At 31.7% G+C, this 19,916-nt stretch overlaps 4 protein-coding genes across 5 annotated transcripts; all 4 read left to right on the forward strand.

Annotated features, from left to right (window-relative positions):
• Nucleotides 1–1,063: 1,063 nt before the first annotated feature.
• On the forward strand, nt 1,064–5,398 carry LOC111307351 (protein TIFY 4B-like). Of its 2 annotated transcripts, none has more exons than XM_089751561.1 (9): nt 1,064–1,383; nt 1,524–1,684; nt 1,805–1,956; nt 2,443–2,533; nt 2,619–2,784; nt 3,336–3,395; nt 4,030–4,093; nt 4,219–4,433; nt 4,961–5,398. In XM_089751561.1, exons 1-9 carry the CDS (start codon nt 1,242–1,244, stop codon nt 4,975–4,977), a joined length of 1,068 nt encoding a protein of 355 aa, XP_089607687.1. In that variant the 5' UTR covers nt 1,064–1,241; the 3' UTR covers nt 4,978–5,398. The 2 variants fall into 2 exon arrangements, with proteins under 2 accessions (XP_089607687.1, XP_022761094.2); XM_022905359.2 differs by having other exon boundaries at nt 1,117–1,383; nt 4,225–4,433; nt 4,961–5,125.
• A 408-nt stretch (nt 5,399–5,806) lies between these two features.
• On the forward strand, nt 5,807–8,028 carry ARD4 (RmlC-like cupins superfamily protein). The gene is made up of 5 exons (XM_022905360.2): nt 5,807–6,098; nt 6,213–6,300; nt 6,387–6,481; nt 7,353–7,592; nt 7,701–8,028. Exons 1-5 carry the CDS (start codon nt 6,087–6,089, stop codon nt 7,827–7,829), a joined length of 564 nt encoding a protein of 187 aa, XP_022761095.2. The 5' UTR covers nt 5,807–6,086; the 3' UTR covers nt 7,830–8,028.
• Nucleotides 8,029–10,195: 2,167 nt separating this feature from the next.
• Nucleotides 10,196–13,032, forward strand: LOC111306660 (acireductone dioxygenase 2-like). Its single transcript, XM_022904447.2, has 7 exons — nt 10,196–10,277; nt 11,082–11,187; nt 11,269–11,363; nt 11,723–11,837; nt 11,924–12,048; nt 12,555–12,625; nt 12,728–13,032. The coding sequence occupies exons 1-7, from the start codon at nt 10,260–10,262 to the stop codon at nt 12,792–12,794; spliced, it is 597 nt and encodes a 198-aa protein (XP_022760182.2). The 5' UTR covers nt 10,196–10,259; the 3' UTR covers nt 12,795–13,032.
• Nucleotides 13,033–16,477: 3,445 nt separating this feature from the next.
• On the forward strand, nt 16,478–19,024 carry LOC111307353 (heat stress transcription factor A-6b-like). Its single transcript, XM_022905361.2, has 2 exons — nt 16,478–17,079; nt 17,786–19,024. Exons 1-2 carry the CDS (start codon nt 16,783–16,785, stop codon nt 18,581–18,583), a joined length of 1,095 nt encoding a protein of 364 aa, XP_022761096.2. The 5' UTR covers nt 16,478–16,782; the 3' UTR covers nt 18,584–19,024.
• The last annotated feature ends 892 nt before the right edge of the window (nt 19,025–19,916 follow it).

Below are 19,916 nucleotides of genomic sequence, written 5' to 3' on the forward strand. Positions count from 1 at the left end.
ACTATAATAAATTGAAAATCATATGCTTGATCAAATAATTAATAAAAATACAACGTTCATAATATAATATAAAGATTAATAAAAAACTATAACACAATATATGAAATACTATATATATGTATATATATTAATTTTAATACTTTTATAATATTTATTATTTTTATTCAAATGTTTGTTAATTGGTTGACTTTTTGTCAAAATAAAAATATTAAAAAAAAAGTGAGAAGAACCCGCTAGAGAAAAAAAAAAAAAAAAGAGATTTCATTGTGTTTTAAAATAGTATAAGGAAACGAAATAAGAACTTGAAAAAAAATGAACAAACAAAAAGAGAAGTCATATAAAAGAAAAAAAAAAAGCACAAGGGAGAAGAAAGATGAGAAAGAGTGAAAAAGAAACTAGAAAGACAAAAGATACGGATCCATAAAAAAATTAAAGAACAATAAGTTTAATACAAGAAAGAAAAGATTACTATTTAAAATAAAAAAATGATTATAGATATTAAATTTTAATTTTAATCTTATTAACTAATATAAATATTACATTTGAATTTTAATTCCATTAAATATTATTTTTTAAAATATTATATAAATAAATTGAGTTTAATTTTTAATTATATATAATTAAAATAAATAAATAAATTTTTATATTTAAAATTATTAAAATTTAATTCCGATGATGAGAATTAAAAATCTAATATTTAACCAATATATCACCTGATTATTGCATATATAATCATATAATCTTTATTACCGTTAATTGAAGATGAACCCCGCAAGATTAAAAGAAAAAAAAAAACAAAAGAAAGAAATATCCATTCTAATTTTTATAGTAAAAAAAAAATTAAAGAGGGAGAATCTAAGAATAAAGATACCTTAATCTCCTCGTTACAATGACAAATTAACACTTGTCAACAGTAAAGTCAGATATTTTTCAACTCCCAATAACGTTTGCCACGTCTCTCTTCAAAATTGGCAAAACGGCAATCCATATTTACCCCTTACTAAAATCTAATTATTACCACTAACAATAAAACCCCAGCTTACGTGGCAGCGTAGGGTGCTTCGCTCAAAATATCCAAAAAATAAAAAAAATTAAAAAGCTAAGTCCTACCACCTCCCACGCATCCTTCTCCCGCAAAATTGCTTGTTGCCGCGGCCACTCTTTTAGTAGACAAAATTGAGCCTTCGGATATCCTGTAATTACCAGAGCTGCCACTGTGGTGGATTTCAGGCGACGGTTAGATGGAGGCTGGGGTGACGACGACGACGACGACGACAACGGCGTCGTTTAGTTCGATACTTGATAAACCCCTCAGCCAACTAACCGAAGAAGACATTTCTCAGCTCACTCGCGAAGATTGTCGCAAATTCCTCAAAGAAAAAGGTTCTTTTAATTTATGAGTTTTTTTGTTTCCTCTTTTGCCCTTTTTGGTCGCCGATTTTCTTAACTGTATCCAGAATCCCGGAAAACATGGTGAGACAGGAAAAAACGTAATATTTAACGATTAACACGTGGCATTACAGGAATGCGGAGGCCGTCGTGGAACAAATCGCAGGCGATCCAGCAAGTGATTTCACTAAAGGCGTTGTTGGAGAGCAACGACGATTCCGGCGCCGGAGCTCTCCGGAAAATCCTCGTTTCCCCTCCACCGCCGTCAGTGTCTCCTCAAAATGCAGCGGCGCGTGTGAGTTCACTTCTCTCCTTATTTGTTTTCTTTTGCTTCACTTTATTATCTTTTTGGGTACATTTTACTTCACTTTGTTAGTTAGAGAAATAGACAATAATTTTGGAATCCTCTGTTTAGGTGGCTTCGAATTCAGGCGATTCAGTAAAAGAAGGGGAATTTGGAGAAGAAGAAAGCCCGTATCGGCGAAAAGATCCTCCTTTGGAACCTGCTCCCGTAGGGGAGATAAATTGCCGGGGCGGTGACACGGATAACAAGAATCTCTCTCCTAGGTTTATTTATTTATTTTTTATCTTTAGTATTTGGCACTTAGCAGTATTTTTTGAAGTCAATTTTGTGTTAGTGTATTTTGCATTGAGGGTTTTCATCCATGTCCTTTGATAGATCTAAAAGTTTACTTGGATTTTGTAGTTTATTGAATTTTTAAGAAAGCAATGAAATTCAAAAATTGGGTTTTCCAAAGGGATGATATTTATGGACTGTTTAAAATTTTCTTTCAATTTAGAATAGTTTATGTTTGAGTTAAAATCCTGTTGTGCTATCACCTTTTCCTTCCATTGATGTATGGATATTGCAGCTAAGTGTTGACACCTTGACACTGGTCATATAGTCAAGGCTAACAGTTAACAACTCGCATGTCTGATTTTTGTATTTGTGGATAGGCTATATTACCAATTTAGATGGGGTATTAGTATACTTTTGTTTTGAGTATTCTTTACTTCAAGTTCTCAATGGGAGTATTTGAAATTGTTTGACAGAAGTCCATGTGAAACAAATGAGTTGGGTGGGCAAATGACGATTTTCTACTGTGGAAAGGTTAACGTGTATGATGGAGTACCACTTGATAAGGTAATGAAGCTTCCTCTTTCTGTGGATACCTGGAGAACAATGTTAGCATGTTGGCCTTCCAATGCATCCAAATATGGGTTTGCAGGCACGGGCAATCATGCAACTGGCAGCGAATCCTATTGATTTTCCTCAGGACAATATATGTAGTGGAAATGCTGCCCTTAGATCCTTTGTGTGCAATGTACAAGCTGCCAGTGACCAAAATGGCCTTATTGCTTCTGATTCCTTGAACTCTCATACCATGCAAACAGGTTAGATTTGGAATGGATACACGAACTGCTTTCTTTGGCTATTGCAAGGAAGCAAATTATGATGTTTGAAGATTATTTAAGCTATACTTGAACTGTAGCTACATTTTAGTTAATCAAAGAAGAATTCAGAAATCGGTTGTTTCTGATGTATGGAGCAGATTAGCATGACTGTGTTTGCACTTGAAACATATCTCTTTGTTATCTAAAAAGAAGGAAACTAACTCTCATTATCTGTAATTTTTTGTGACTATGCTTTTTGTAAGTTGTATATCTCTTTTTAAATGGTATATGTGCATCTCATGCATCTCTCGACTAGTGGTTTTAGAACAGAAATAGAGCATTAAGAGCTAGATGCAGTCTAAACATTTAGGTCTTATAATAAACAATAGATAGAGTATCGGCATGAAAGTGGCACATGCTTGGTTGCTGAGATGAAGATAAATCTAACAATATCATGTGGTTGGCTTTTTTTTTTTTTCTTTTCAAATCTTATTGCTAAAATAGTAGCTTGGTGATAATTTATTGACAATGATTACAATTAACCTTTACAGAGAATATGGCAGAATACCAGCAGCAGTTTGGGGAAGAAGTAAACATCACTCGTGACTCTGGTATGGCTTTTTTTTTCCTTGTTTTATTTTTTTCTTATATACTCTTCTATTTATAAATGCTATCATAACTCTTGTTTGGTGGAGTAATAATTCTATACATAAATAACTTTAGAGTTTTGAATTTTAATGGCTTTATTTTGCCAACAAATGCTAGGTCTAGCTTAGCATTCCTTTATCATGATGATAATTAACACAAATGTGGAGAAATCACTAAGAGAATCAACCATAGGGTTTTATCTACTAAAAACCTTACCCATTGATTTTGCTATAGACATGGTTATAGATGAAGTCTAAAATGAATACATGACAATAGATTAGTATGGAACCTCATGCTACTAAAATTAACATCGAGGAGACTGGTCCTAACTTATTTGTCATCATTTAGAAGGCTAGTTGCTGCGTGCTGGAGTTTATTTCCTATTTTTATTTGCACAAAACGTTAAAGCAAGTGCTTGATCATGTTAGTTATTGTAGGCAAATAAGACTCTTGAAAAGCGTATCCAGATGGTTTCTTGGAAAGATCTCAGTGCCTTGGGACATTGATAATTTACTGGTGACTGGGGAATTAAAAGTATTTTATTCTTGATAATATGCTCTTTATTTCCTGTTTTAACACTTGTTGCTTGGTCTTAAGATGTAGAAGGGCAGGTGAACAGAAAATTATCATTGCAGAGATATCTTGAAAAGCGAAAAGACAGGTACTTATAGTAGTTAAGATATCATTTACTCTGATACCACTAATTTCAAGTTACTATAACACCTTCAAGCTACTAAATGTTTCCAACGTTAAATTTTAATTTCTTTTCGGCCTATTCTTTATTAGGGGAAGATTTTTGAAGGGTGGAAAGAATATAGGACAAACTTCTTCTAGCTTGGAGATGTACCTGAACCATCAGATAAGAAATCACAACTCAAATGGACAATCAAGCCGGAGCAGCACGAGTTCTCCACCACAATCTGTATTGCCACATGCATTTTGTAGCTCAGCTGACAACCAAGCAAAACTTGCAAATCTTTCTGTAGATCTCAATGATGAGAGTAAGCTATGAAGTTATTTTCTTTACATTTCCTATTATGTAAATATGCTACTTAGTTTGTATTCACAACTAGTCGAGAGTAATACTTGATGGTTAATCTCATGTGTTGGGTAAAATTCTGGTTCTTGTAACAACTGTGGCTGAAGGATGTGCATATATATAATTGCTGAGGAACAGTTTTGGCTATCTTTTTGTGCATATATATAGATTGTGGAGAACAATCTAATAATTTCGCTACTATTAAATTCTGTGAGATTTCTAGTTTACAATTGGCCGTGTATTGTTTAACCATATGAAATAGTTCATCATGGAGTTTTATTTCGGCAATATGGTGATATATATTTCCTTTGCTTTGCAAAATATTTGTATCAAATGAACCCTTTTCTTTTTTTTGGCATAAGTTATCAAATGAACCTAATTCATCATATTTGCTCCATCATAATTGCTCATTACTTGTGCATGTCATCCCGAGTCAACTTTTGAATTATGCAGGGGTGGAATCTAATTTGTGTTTTGATTTCCATGCAGGTGTTCAAGAACTCTGAATTAAACATGCTTTATACATCTGAACATTGAGAATCAAGTAAAGAGATGTTCTTTAGGTGCATTACCATAGCAGACATAGAAGGGAAGAAACAGTAACCTGAGAGCCTTCTACATGCCTGCATATTATATAATTTGGCTTCTAAGGGTTGAGTTTCTTACTCGGAGAATCCTCTTTCGAATGTTAAGAGTTTCACAATCCTCTGATCAATTTTGTACCTTGGAAGTTCGGAACCATCTTCGGTAATTTCGTGTTTCTGATGTTAGGAGCTATTGGCTTTGAAGTATAGAGCCACGCACTTGCAGCGGCTAGCACTAGCAGTGCTTTTCTTTCGCGTAACCTTTGTATGTAAATTTTGACTACCTTTGGCTGTGCTAATAGCTTACTATTTTACTGGTTGAAGTAAGCTCTATTTCTATCAACGAGTATCGTCATCTATATTTAGAATTTAGGACTCAATTTGGGCTATGGTGACATGATTCCATGCAGATAAGCTTTTATTTACCCCCCTAATCCTCATTTTTAATTTGAAACCTTCTAGAGTTGATAGGAGGAATTTTGCTAACAAGCCTTTATGTTGCAACAATTACATTAACAAGTAATGATCCGCATGGTTTGACTGTAAGTGTTAGTGTTGGAAAAGTTGGTTTTGAAAAGCTAATTCCTCGTAAATTTATCAAATCTAGCGTAAAAAAAAAAAAAAAAAGTTACTAGAGTGAGAAGTTTAAAGTAAAATTTTGAATGTATCATCTATTTATTATTATTAGTGATTACTTTCTTCATTTTGGTATATTAGCTAATAATATTATATGGTTGATTTTTTTTTTTAGGTACACCATACTTTATGTGGTTGAAAACAGTCCATCTCTGAATTCCCATTTCCAAATTATAGACCATAAAGTGGAAAAATAAAAAGAGTTCAATTAACGCCAAAACTAATATTATTTGGATTACTAAGGCAAACACCACAAAAACAACAAGAGAAAACCAGACGTCACACGTGGCAAACCCACGATTAAGCGACAGGAACACTCGACCTCCACCAACGATAAATACCAAACGAAACTCACTCAACTTCAAGTCTTCAGCGTTGAATCCGACTCATCACGCATGGCTATCGAGGTAAGTTTCTTCGCTGCCAGTTTCATTTCTAAGCTCAATCAAATTGGAAGCTCTTGCAAATTGGTTGATCGACAGTATTGGCTGTTCTTTTCAAATGAAAAAAAAAAAAAAAAGGCTTGGTTTATGGATGAAAGCAAAGAAGATCAAAGGCTTCCTCATCAACGCAACCCCAACGAGCCTGTTTCGTTGGACCACTTGGCGGGTCAGTTTCTTTTCTTCTCTGCTCTTAGATTTTCTGGGTTTTACTTCTGTTTTTGGGTTAATGAAAATGGTGCTGATAAATGGCAGTGCTGGGAGTGCTGTATTGGCATTTGAACCCCAAGGATTACGAGAATGATGAGGAATTGAAGAAGATCAGAGAAGCCAGAGGTTACAATTACATGGTAAAACTTTCTGTTTAAGTTCCCTGCCCAATTAGCTTTCTCTATGTATGCTTTGCCTGCTCCTTCATGCTCTTGGTATGAAATTTTGAAGCATCTGATGAAAAGCCTTTTCCTTTTTCTTTTTCTTTTTTTTTTTTTGTTCTTTTTGATTGGGGAAAGGGGGATTCTAATATATATTTTTGAGTAGAGGAAGCCATTGAGCTTATTCTTTGCAAATCAATAGTATAAAAGTCCTTTTTTTCTTTCTTTAATCTTGAAATGACTCTTTATTTAGAGTGACAACATCCCCTACACCAGGAATTTTGTTTCTAATAGTCAATACATAAGTATACTTCAAGTAAAAATGAAAATATATTATGTGCTACTTTTTTCTTACTTTGACTTTTTAGACAAGGTAAGCAAACAAGCAAAAACTTAGTGATTATGTGTTACTAACATTCGGGTGAAAATATGATTCATGATATTTTTAAGTTCTGAAAATATGATCTAGTGTGATTGAATGTAGTCTGTAATTTAAATCAGACATAGCTTACAAGTTAATTTCATGGTATATGGTTATTTTGCTTTTCCTTTATACCTAAATGGTGGACTTGTGTTGTATTTGTAGTTTTTGTTAGGTTGTGTAACCATAATGATATTGTAAATATGAAGAGGATGAAGATTGATAGAATCCAGTTCTGTACTCAATTCAAAATAAAAAGCTAATTGCAACATAGGCAAAAAAAAAAAAAGGGTTACAACTGGACTTCTCATTTCTTAATATAGTAGAGTGTCTGTAAGGACTAAGGGGTTGTTTAGTTGCTTAGTTTTTACTTTCAAGAGGAGGCCTTTAGAAGCAAAAATTGACTAAGGCATCATGTTGGTCGCATAGGATTTGCTTGATTTATGCCCAGAGAAAGTTGCTAACTATGAGGAGAAACTGAGGAACTTTTATACTGAACACATACATGTTGATGAAGAGATACGCTATTGCTTGGAAGGCAGTGGATATTTTGATGTTAGGGACAAGGATGACCGATGGATTCGAATCTGGATCAAAGCAGGTGATCTCATCATATTGCCCGCCGGAATCTACCACAGGTTCACTCTTGACACCAGCAATTATGTCAAGGTAAGGAAATGTGCAAAATCTCATGCTTTAGCATAAAGGGAACCAATTTATAAGTGAATGTGGATGTCAGAGCTGTGATTGATTGAATTTGCGTGTTACAACATGCAGTTAATGAGGTTGTTTGTGGGAGAACCAGTGTGGACAGCATATAATCGGCCGCAGGAGGATCACCCTGCAAGGAAAGAGTACACTAAAAGTTTGACCGAGAAAGTAGGGGTGCCACTAGCAGCTCATTAGAGCTTTTGAGCATCAGCGGTTATGCAGTTGTGTCTCTGCTTGTGTTGTCTGCGTATCTTATATGATATTCATAGTTTCATTATATTCTCAAATGCGAAACTTGGTAAAACCTTAAATAGCTGTATATCAAACATTGAACTCTTAATACTAAATTGTTGTACTTCTAGTTATAATTTGAAAGCATAACTACTTATCGTGACGAATGACTGTTTGAAAGGGAAATGCAGGGCAAGGAGGTAATGCATGTTATGATACATCTTATTTCATCTTATCATGAAATGAGGATTGCTGCTTATCTTCTTCATCTTCTCCCAAATGACAAAGGTTGATCATCAACTATTCAACTTTCAATTAGAAGTGTTATTTGGTGATAAAAGTTTTGGTTTGTTTTATTGAGTCTCCAAAAATGAAGTCTGAGAAATTATTGAATTCTTTTAGCATTCCCTTGACACTTTCAAAACAGGCAAAAAGAAGTGCGAGTTCTTCTGTCCTTGCATGGAAATAGAATTCTTGACTTCTTGGACCAGAAAAACTTGCTTCATCCCTGCTTGGTTTCAAGAACAAAAAAAAAGAAAAAAAGCAATGAACATCATAACAGGTTGACCACAAACTAGAAAAATATGTAAATAAACATTATAACATGTTGACAAGAAAGGAGAGATTGTAATAAACATCATACAGGTTGACAAGAAAGGATAAAATGTAATAAAATGATAACAGGTGGACTGGAAACTACCAAAAAAAAAAAAGCAAATTGAATGTTTGATATTTTGATCCCATTGGTTCAAATGAAAACAATGGACAAGCAACCAAAACCAATGTGCGGCGGAATTTAAGGATGGCAAAGGTCCTAAAAGATTTTATTCATCCGACTTGATATTAGATTATTTTTTTTATATTTAATTTCAATTTAATCTATATTTTTAATATCTGATTTTAATTTAATATTTGTATAATTAGTATGTTATCTGAATCAATTTAATAATTTTAATTTAAAATAATATTAATAAAAATATTTATTTTTAATATAAATTATATTTTAATTATATATAAATATAATATTTTTATTAAATTAATGAATTAAATAATAATTTTATTAATATAATCTATATAATTAAATAAATAATAAAAAAATTAGTATTTGATACACTGTTATTATAAAATTTGAATTATACAAATAGGACTAAATAGGTGACCCATATATTTAAAAAAAAAAAACTAATTAAAAAAGAATGAGATATGTGTCATCTAATTAATCTTAATTGTATAATTAAAATTTTACATTAACAATGTATCAAATTTTAATTCATAATATATATATATCTCTATATGAGTAACCTTAAAATCTACCTCCTATTCAATCTCAATTTAAAAAAAAAAAAAAAAAAAAAAACTTGTCCCACCACCGATCATGCTTTGATTTAAAAAAAAAAAAATCTATCAAACTGAAAGAAGTCGAAATCCATCATATACGAATAGTTTTACTCTTCATATTAACAATTGCTATCTTTCTTTAAGAAAAATATAAGATTTAAGTTTGATTTAAAAAAAAAAAAAGATTTAAAGTTTGAATTCTCCTGCTCTTGAATTTTATGAACCAGAAAATAAATGGCCTTGAACATAATTTTTACTATAGGTATATACTTTTACAATGATAATAAAGAACAATTATAATATTATATAGCATGATAGAATTCAGAATTATTGTTTGTAGATTTATTAAATGAGAAATTATTTAATATATAATCAGTGAATTTTTTTTTAATTTTATAAATAGAGTTAATAAGGTGATATTAAGTTTAATTTTTTTTTTAGATTATTATTATTTTATTTTTTAACATAAACTAAGAAATTATTTTGTTAATTCGGCTTGTAGAATTAAAAAAATTTTATTATTAATATATTTATAAGTTTTTATTAAATCATCAAATTGTATCCGGTCTAATTAAAAAGAAAAAGAAAAAGAAAAATTTCAATTATTATTGTACACAGTATTAATAAAATTTTTAAAATTTTCGAATGAAATAAAAATATTGTCAATTATCTTATTATTTATTATATTAATTTATTAAAATTTTAAATTAAAAAGAAAAAACTTAGTAAACAAAAAGGAAAACTGGCTAAGGGATGATCTGAGCGCTGATGTAAGCCAAAGCCATGTATTCAAAACCAAAACAGAAAGCAGACCAGTCAGCCTTCACATATAAAATGACAATAAAGCCCCTTTAACGTTTCGAAAGGATTCAATTAATCTGGATGTTTTAAATCATTCTCAACCCACACGCCCAAATAAATATTAAGGGTATATCTGTCTTTCCATATTCTATCGAGTGACTTTTTAAACTCGTCCGCAAATTCTCCATCTCGTAGGGATGCCTCTAAGCGCTTCTGGAAAAAAGGAATTTGACCGAAAAAAAAAAGCTGTGAAATATGGGTGCTTCAGACAAGGTAATCTGTTTGTTTCATTGGAAAATTTGTATATAACATCATGAATTTTCCCGCGAAAATTTTGCTATAATCAGTTTTCATATCTCCCTGTTTTTGGAGGTAGTGTTATGTTAACTGTTTGGCATTTGGATTTTAGTGTTTCTTTGTTCAGAAGCTGCTGAATTTGAGGTGGGTCTTTCTTAAAGCCAGTGAATAGAAAAAGGGATTTTTTTTTATTTTAAATTATAGGCATAGAATTGATAAAGCTATTACCTTTATTTCAGTTATTGACATGACTTTGTAAAGTGAAGCTTTATTGGATATCTCTATGTAGTTTTTTGCTCCTTTTCTTTTTCATTTTTTGGCCAGTTGTTTTTTTCTCTTTTTCAATCTTCATGTCTTGTCAACATAGATCCTTGTTGATATATTGCTTGAATCTTTTACTTGATATATTAGAAGTCAAAAATCCAATTTTATGTGGTCATTTTTAAAGAATGACTTGAGGATAATTAAGTCCTCATATTGAGGGTTTGATTGATAGGTTTGTTATGAGACTCCTAATGATTACTTAGAATGCATTGTTTTAAGACTAAATGTGACATTGAACCTGCTAAACTTTTCTGATTCAATTCATTCTGCTGTCTTCCCATCCTTGTTTATGACATGGTGTTGTGAGGCGTAAGTTCTAGGGAAGGGTTCATAAAATAGTTAATGTTGAATGTTGGATTTTCCTTGGTTGAACGTTCTGTATATGTTCCAAGAATAATTGAAAAAAAAAAAAAAGAAGAGGTTTTCCGCAGTATTTCTGAATTTTGAGTTATGTAGAGGGAGGAAGTGATTCAAGCATGGTACATGGACGATAGTAATGAAGATCAGAGGCTTCCCCATCACCGTGAGCCTAAGGAATTTCTGTCCTTGGATCAACTTGCTGGTAAGCATCTTAGATAAGAAGCAATTCATCAAAAGATTTTCGATAGTTTACTCATTTTAGGTTGTCATGTTTACCTCGCAGAACTTGGAGTACTCAGTTGGCGATTGGATGCTGACAACTATGAAACTGATGAGGAATTGAAGAAAATTCGTGAAGATCGTGGTTACTCCTACATGGTGTGTACCTTATTTTGTTTTCTTTTCCCTTTGATTCCAATGCAAACAAATGAATCATTCTTGGCCTTAAGCCTAATCCAAGGAGTAGTTGTTTTAATCTCATAAGTAGGGTTTACTAGCCATGAAAGAATTTTCATTTTCCTGTTGTTTCATTTGTATTGATAACATTGGATCATTCAATATTTGGATAGTTAGTTGATTCAAAAAGAAGACTTATAGTTTTTCTTCTATTTCTTTCTGTGTGTCACTTAATCAGTTCTTTTTTAAGCTTCTGAGTTTTCTATTCTTCCTAGTTCCTCCTAATAGCCTGTAATCGGATTGTATTATGCTTGCATTGACAAGATACTCTTTTTCTTCAGGACTTCTGTGAGGTTTGTCCAGAGAAGCTGCCAAATTATGAAGAAAAGATCAAAAATTTTTTTGAAGAACATCTTCATACTGATGAGGAAATTCGTTACTGTGTGGCAGGAAGTGGTAAGATCCTGTACTGGCTGTTTTTTTTAGCGATAATCATTTTTCTCACCAATTTCTGTCTATCTGACATTTTTTTTTTGGTGAAGGTTATTTTGATGTCAGGGATCACAATGATCAATGGATACGCGTGTGGGTAAAGAAAGGAGGCTTGATAGTTTTACCTGCTGGGATTTATCATTGCTTTACTCTGGATACAAACAACTATATTAAGGTACTAAGCAACCCACTTCCCCTGTCTATTCTCCCAGAAAGTGGACTTTCATTGAACACATTGTTGTAGAAGGTTCACTTCATTCATTTATTTTGACTATCATTTAATAAATGATTGTGAAAGTTTGGTAATGTTTGAAAAGGATTACTCTGCTTATCCAACCACTTCCACCTCGTGAACTGTGCAAGTGACTTTTTTTTCTTTGCCTCTATAATCTGATTATCAATATGGGTATCCTTATTAATTTGATTGATGTATGTGAAAGGTTGGTTTTTATTTTTGAAAGGATGATTGCTTTCATCGTCGTCAACTGCCCAAGTTCTTTCCTTTTTGTCTTCCATTATGCTTCTACTGTTTATTCATGTGGGTTAATGCCGTCTATAGAGCCTTATTATAGTTTCTCTAGAAGTGCTTGTGATCTTAAGAAATTTTTAAATATATTTGTTGGTATTTCTCTTAGCATCAATTCTGAACGTAGAGATTTCCTCACAAATTTATCCATGTAGGCAATGCGGCTCTTTGTTGGCGATCCAATCTGGACTCCATACAACCGTCCTCATGATCATCTTCCTGCAAGGTATTTTTCTTCCTTCCAACATGGTGAAATCTATACTGTCTTCATGTTGCTCGTAAAAAGCATTTGAGGGGCTTAATCGTAAACATTTTATTTCTGTTGCAGGAAGGAGTATGTTGAAAACTTTTTGCATAAGGAAGGTAGTGGTCAAGCTGTTGATGCTGCTGCATGAAATTGGCATTTGTCTCTTTATTGGGTCTTAAACCCTGGATTGGCTGTAATAAATAAGTCTAGGCGTTTCTGCTTGTAATTTGTGGTATGTGTTGGTCATTTTGCTTAAACGTATGGCTTGTTATGATTGTAGCTTGCTATATTGCTAGTCCATACTGACAACTGGCAAACCTGCCAAGTATTTCTACATTTTATTTGCTGTCCACCAGATAGGTTCCTAATGATCATGTTTACATTTACATTGTTGGTTGGGTTTCTGCATCAAAATGTTGTTGTTGGGAGTAATTCTTTGTCAACTTCTCTCTTAGCATGCTTTGGTCTAAAATTGGTTTATCATTGCTCATTCTTGTTTAACGTGTGGGTTCTGTGTATGAAACCACTTGTGATTTGCATTATGAATCTTGAATGCACGATTTTGCATAGGAACGTTATATCATGTACCGAGTCGGGAACTCAACAACCAATTTATCATTGGAGTTATTCATCAAAAGAAATTTTGCATTATGAATCTTTGTCTAGTTTGATTGGATATGGTGTCTCACCGGTCGTTCTCTTTGGTAGTTGAAAACACATGTAAATTATGGGTTGGGCTTTTGTTCATTAGTTTTTCTCATTATTGTTAAATATATTCGTCCATACCTTTCATATCTCTAAGTTTCATCCATGAATTTTGAAAGTGATCCTTGAGATATTAATTAAAGTTGTATTGAAAAATAATGGATAAAAAAAAAATTATGGAGGGGAATGAACTTATGGAGTATATTCAAAGGACAATGATATCTTGATTTGCATGGCATTAATCTTAGGATAACAACAGTTTGATTGGGATGATTTTGAACAAAAATTATGGTTAATGTGTAGTGTTTTGATTTGTTCAAAATCAAACTGAATCAACTTGAGTCTAAGTCCAATGGTTGATAATCAAATTAAACATTTAAGCACTATATATATATATAATTTTTTGCACAAATTTAAAAATAAAGTATTTATTTCTATATTATAAAAATAAAAAGTAATTAAAAATTATTAAAAATATAATTTGATTCTATTTGGTTAATTTTAATTCTTCAACTCGTGAGTTGAAAATCAAATTGAAAGCGAAAGAATTCAATAAAAAATAATTTGAACCTAATTGAATGTTGTAACTTCAACTTGGTTTTTGATTTTTTAATCTTAATTAATGATGTAACCATTTTATCTGTTTAATATTTAATACCATTGGCTTCTGTTCATTTGAGAGGGTTCCCAATTTAGAGTGTGGAATCTTATGGCCTCAATAATGGAGAGATACAAGATTTTATATTATTAACAATGTTTTGAATATGTTGATTGCAATAATTCAATCTTATAAGCTAACAAAATAGCCACACACAAAAAATAAAATAAAATTGAAAACTTCCTCCACTTGCTTTTCAAATTCTTCTTAAATTTGCCTGTGTTGAGTATATTCGGATAACTTCTACACTGATCTTCCAATAAATTACAAAAAAAAAAAAAAAAAAAACCATTGCTTGTAGTATTATTATATTGCCTAAGACCCATCTCTAATCAAGTGTTTTTGCCTTTGATATCGTGGCTACTTGGAAGTTTGCCACCTATTGCCTTACTGGTGTCGAATGAAGTGAAGTTAATCTGTCATCTCATCAGCTTTTTTCTGACGCTAGGCCACGTGTCCAAAATTTTGGATTCCATTTTTGGCCTTTCCTTTTTTAGGGAATTTGGGTCAAGTATTTGACCAATACAACATAAATATTAATGATAAAAATATTTTGTTTATTACCCTTGAGTTTCACTATTGAGTTTTAATAGTGTATGATAATTTATATATTTGTAGTATATTTATTTTTTTTATTAAATAAATATATAATATAAAAATTATTTATTATAATTTATATCGATAAAATAAATATAAGATATTTTTTTATTTCTATTAAATTTATATATATTTTAAACAAAAATTTTAATTTATATATTGAAATTGAAAATTTTGAATTTTAAGTATTTCTATTGTTAACATAAATTTTACATTATTTATTAATTAAAATTTGATAACGCAAGCCGGGATGTTTTCATGTTTTGTTTGATTATAATCTTTCCTTCAAATAAATTTAAAAGCACATTTCAATAACCAACGTGATACATCTAAAATTTTATTCTTTTCATCACCCCGCATGACAAATCCTAACGGACAAGGTTAGAACTTAAAAGTAGGTAAGGAAAATATAACACTTTAAGCAATTGGATTGAGATGAAAACATGGGAAATAAAAGAAAGAAACATGACATGTGATTGTCTTTGGACTTAACCATCCCAGTCCAACCTCTACACTTTTCGGCACCTGATAGGAACACAAAAAGTGCAAACCAATGACATTGTGCCACATTACCCAAATAGAAAGTACCGACACCAAAGAAAAATTCTCCGAATCAAATTCAATATTAAAGACCTAATCTAATTTAGCCATAAAAACAGGGGTTGGCCAACAACATATCACCATCAACAATATCTAGTGAATGAAAATATCAAAAAGATTGTAGGGTCCAATAAAGAAGGTGTCCTAAGTCCTTGACATAAGGCTAGAATTTAATAATGGACCAAAGTTGAATTCCCCTATGATTTGTGCAGATAATAATGCTTACATACTTAGATATTTTCCAATAAAAAAAAGAGAAATAGCTAGATATTTTTGGGAACCCCAAACCCTTTTCCCTAACTCTCCAACCAGAGATGAATTTTGGGGTGCAATTCTTCACATCTCCTAGATTCTGTCACTGTACCTTAACGAAAAGTTGTACATGACGAGGTCATCCTGTTTTTTCGAGGTCCCAAAATAACAGCAAAAAGCAGAGAAAAGTTACTTGATTTCTATTTTAGGGACCCAAAAAACCCCCCCCAAAAGAGCAGAAAAGAAATGCTAAAATCCTTTTCTTAAAAATATAGGTTTTGAAAATTATCAATTATCTAAAATCTATTCAGAAACTACAATTAAATGCTGATAATTTATGTTTTTGTATTTTGTTTATTTAGTGTTAAATATGTATAAAATATAAAAATTATTATATTATAATTTACATTTATATTTTAAATATAAAATATAATTTTTTAATTTTTATTATATTTTTATAAAATTTTATTAAAATTTTAAATTAAATTATTTTTATATTTTTAATATTATCATATTATATTTAAAATTATCAAATATATCTACAACGCAACTTGTAGCGATTGAAGTAGCATAACTTTCTGAACCACAATTTTAATGCCATAGAAAGGGAACTAAACAGGAAAATCCCTCAGTTTCTTTAGAATGTTCTCTGTCTAAAATTACAGAATTCATATCCATTTTTGCTGGTAAATCAAGAAAAATTAAAAAAAAAATTAAATGTTAACTTTTTGCATAATTATACACTCTTACCCTTCAAAAATCTTTGTCCCTGTGACGAAATACAGTAATAGAACAAAACTACAAAAAAGCTAGCCAAATGACTTTCCTAAAGAAGTAACCTGTAGGGTAGAGAGCAAAATATCTCAGTATAGTCAATACCACTCCATTCTGGTTTCTTTTTGCATCATTAGTGTCCCAACCGACCAAAAGAAAAAGAAATGAGTAAAAAATGTAAAGTAACGCGTAACATTTTTTTTATTGACTATTTATATAATCTAATTACACCTATGTTCACATCTGTCTCTTGTGGTTCAATTCTTCCATTTGTTTTCTGCTTCTTGGTCTCTCTAACCAGTGAACTTTTGGCTCCTATCATAACCTGAATTCAATCTCACTTCCTTGCTTCTTTTTTTAAAAATTATTATTTACATGCATTTCAAGCTCCATTTTTGAAAGCTCTTTCTATCACTCAATAGCCCAACAGAAGTTCAATAGCTTACTCAACTGCGTTTATATTTTTTTACATTTACATTGATATACAACGAAAAGGAAGCTAACCCAGATCAAGTTTTCACTTTTTTTGTTTCCTGGTGAATAAGGAAACATGAATCCTTGTGGAAGAGTTAAACAAGAGTTTCCAGGAGCAAGCTCATCATATCCTGGTATGCCTTTTATGGGTAACCCTCAACCAATGGAAGGACTCCATGATGCAGGTCCTCCTCCTTTCCTCACAAAAACATATGATATTATTGATGATTCAAGCACCAATCACATCATCTCTTGGAGTAGAGGCAACAATAGTTTCATTGTATGGGATCCCCAGGCATTTTCCATGAGTCTTTTGCCTAGATTCTTCAAGCACAACAATTTCTCAAGCTTTATCAGGCAGCTCAATACCTATGTAAGTAATACTACTAGTTTTTCTTTTTTGAAGTAGACAGTGATTTTATGAGCTCTAGGAATTGTGTTAACTTTTTATCCAATTTACTGCATTAAAAAGATGAAAAACTTTCTCGATAAAAGTAGTAAAATTTGCTTTGAATGGTATTCGAAACTGTGTAAGTTTCTGTAGATGTGATTTAATCCATGTTCATTCTTATTCATGAAAGAGCTAGATTGTTTATTTTATGTATATTTTTTTCTGGTTTTTCTCTTTGTAAAAGAGATTTAACTGGTCCCTTTTGCCCTTTTTGTTTAATGAGCTTAATTACTTATTATGGACATTTTTGTTTGTTTACTAGGAAATGGAAGTGCAGAACTCAGAATACATATAAAACATACATTTCATTCACTATTGTTATGTTGCTTTGGAGTCTGCTCTGGCAGTGCTGTCACTTCAGAATTATTACATTTTATGGGAGTTAGATGTGTCAGTTTAATCTTCTTAGATATTGAAGGTTGAGAAACACTTAATTCCTACTATTGATTCAATGTTATTGATTTTTTTATATTTAAGGCTGCTAAAATTTGATTTGATTAGCATTTTACTAATAAATCACACGACTGTTAATGATGTTATTCAATATTATAGCCTCTTTTGTCCCCCCCTTTTCGTTTGTCTCCCATTTTGAATTTGATCATGAAGAATAAAGATTTGATTCATGTAGGGGTTTAGAAAGGTTGATCCAGATAGATGGGAGTTTGCTAATGAAAGGTTTCTTAGAGGGCAAAGGCATCTGCTCAAGAATATTAGGAGGAGAAAGACCCATCAACCTCAGGCTTCACAGTATGCTGTAGATCCTTGTGTTGAAGTTGGGAGGTTTGGACTTGATGGAGAGATTGATAGGTTAAGGCATGACAAGCAGGTTTTAATGATGGAATTGGTGAAACTTAGGCAACAAGAGCAGAACACTAGAACTTGCCTGCAAGTGATGGAAGAAAGACTAAGGAAGACTGAGATAAAACAGCAACAAATGATGAACTTCTTGGCCAAAGCAGTGCAGAATCCAAACTTTGTTCAGCAACTAGTCCAACAGAAAGATAGGAGAAAAGAACTCGAGGAAGCAATCACCAAGAAGAGAAGGCGGCGGATTGATCAAAGGTCCAGCAGTGTTGAAACTAATGAAATAGGCCAGGGTGTGGGAGGAGGAACATTTGTCAAGACTGAACCTGAGGCTGCGGACTATGATGATATTGCTGAGTTTGAAGTTTCAGAGCTAGACAAACTTGCCATGGACTTGCAGGGACTAACTGGAAGCCAAATGAACATAGAGCTTGAGCATTTAGAGGAAAGAGAAGAACATTATGGAAGTAAAGATAAAAATCTTGATGGGGGGTTTTGGGATGATTTATTAAATGATGATATTGAGCAAGAAATATCAGCTTTAGGTGTTGAAGATGAAGATGAGGAAGATGTCGATGTTTTGGTTGAGCAGCTGGCCTACTTGGGTTCTAGTCCCAAGTAGAGAGAAGAAGCCTCATCTATGATCTAACCGTTTCGTTTCTGTCTTCTTCATAATTGATGGCGGCCTAAGGGGTCACAGTGATGCCAAAACCAAGTATAAAGACTTTAAGGTTTGTTTCTTGAATCTTGACATAGACAAAAAGGAATTAATGCTGGTAGATTTACATTGGAAGAATATTGTGTTGTTCATAGAAGATCAGCAAGACTCAACCAATGTGCAGTAGCAAAATTAGCTTGTTTTCTTCTCTGGGATATTCAAAACAATAACGAGTTTACTATTCTTGGTGTTCTTGTAGTGCCTTTCATACCTTAATATCTATTTAATTTCTTATAATTCAGCAGTATTTTAGTCATTGTAGTCAGCTGTTGGAACTTAGGAAAACCCTCATTGATTATAACATCTTTCAAGTTATATTTTCAGTTGTAGAATGATTTTTAATAATTTCAGGGTGCATGGAATGGAATATTTTAAATTTGTTTTCCTAATCGAGTCAGGATGACGGATAGTTATGGTTAAGGATAGGGTTCAAAAAATTAGTTTAAGAATTTTTTTTTGCAATTAATCTAAGAATTAATTGTAATTTTTTTCTTAAATATTATCACTTATTACCGTTACTAACATTAAATTGATAAGAACAAAATTCAGTGGTTCATTTTTTCAGGAGATAAGAGATAAGGGCGGTAAGATTTAAATTTTACGTATTTTTTTTAATTTTTTTAATCATTAAATTAAGAAGATGAAAATAAATGTCGTCGCTGATATCATTTTTAAAAATAATATATAATAAATTTAAAATTTAAATTTATCCTCACATTTATTAATTTTTTATTCTTAAATTACGATTTGTTTTATTAAAATATATTTTTTCCTTCGTAATTAAGCAACTTCACATTAGGTTTTGCTAAAAAAATTGAAAAAGAAAAAAAAACCATCGCCTAGAAATCATGTTACATTTTTGTCCCTGACTCTGTTAACCGTCATCTAAACGTTTGCACCTCTATATTTTCTTATAAAAAACAACTTTTTTTTTGGCATTTAAATAATAATTATATCAGGAAAGAGCTAGATTGCCGATTTGTCATGGTGGTGTAAAACAAAGTTTCTAGCTTGGAATCTGGTTTGCATTAACATATGCTCAGTCGTATGTTTGTCATTTATATATTACACTATTGTGTTCTTGTTATTTTTAATTTTTTTTTCATGAAAAATTGCATTTTTTATGAAGTATTTTTCTTCTCATCATCAACCAACAGCATTGAAAATATGTCTGTCTTACATTCAAATTTTGCAGGTGACATATAAGATTAAATTAAAAAAAAATTTAGGATGTAAA

The sequence above is a fragment of the Durio zibethinus genome, chromosome 22 (assembly GCF_047325235.1).
Source record: "Durio zibethinus cultivar Kanyao isolate XHJ-2024 chromosome 22, ASM4732523v1, whole genome shotgun sequence".
In the NCBI taxonomy this organism is placed as follows: Eukaryota; Viridiplantae; Streptophyta; class Magnoliopsida; order Malvales; family Malvaceae; genus Durio; species Durio zibethinus.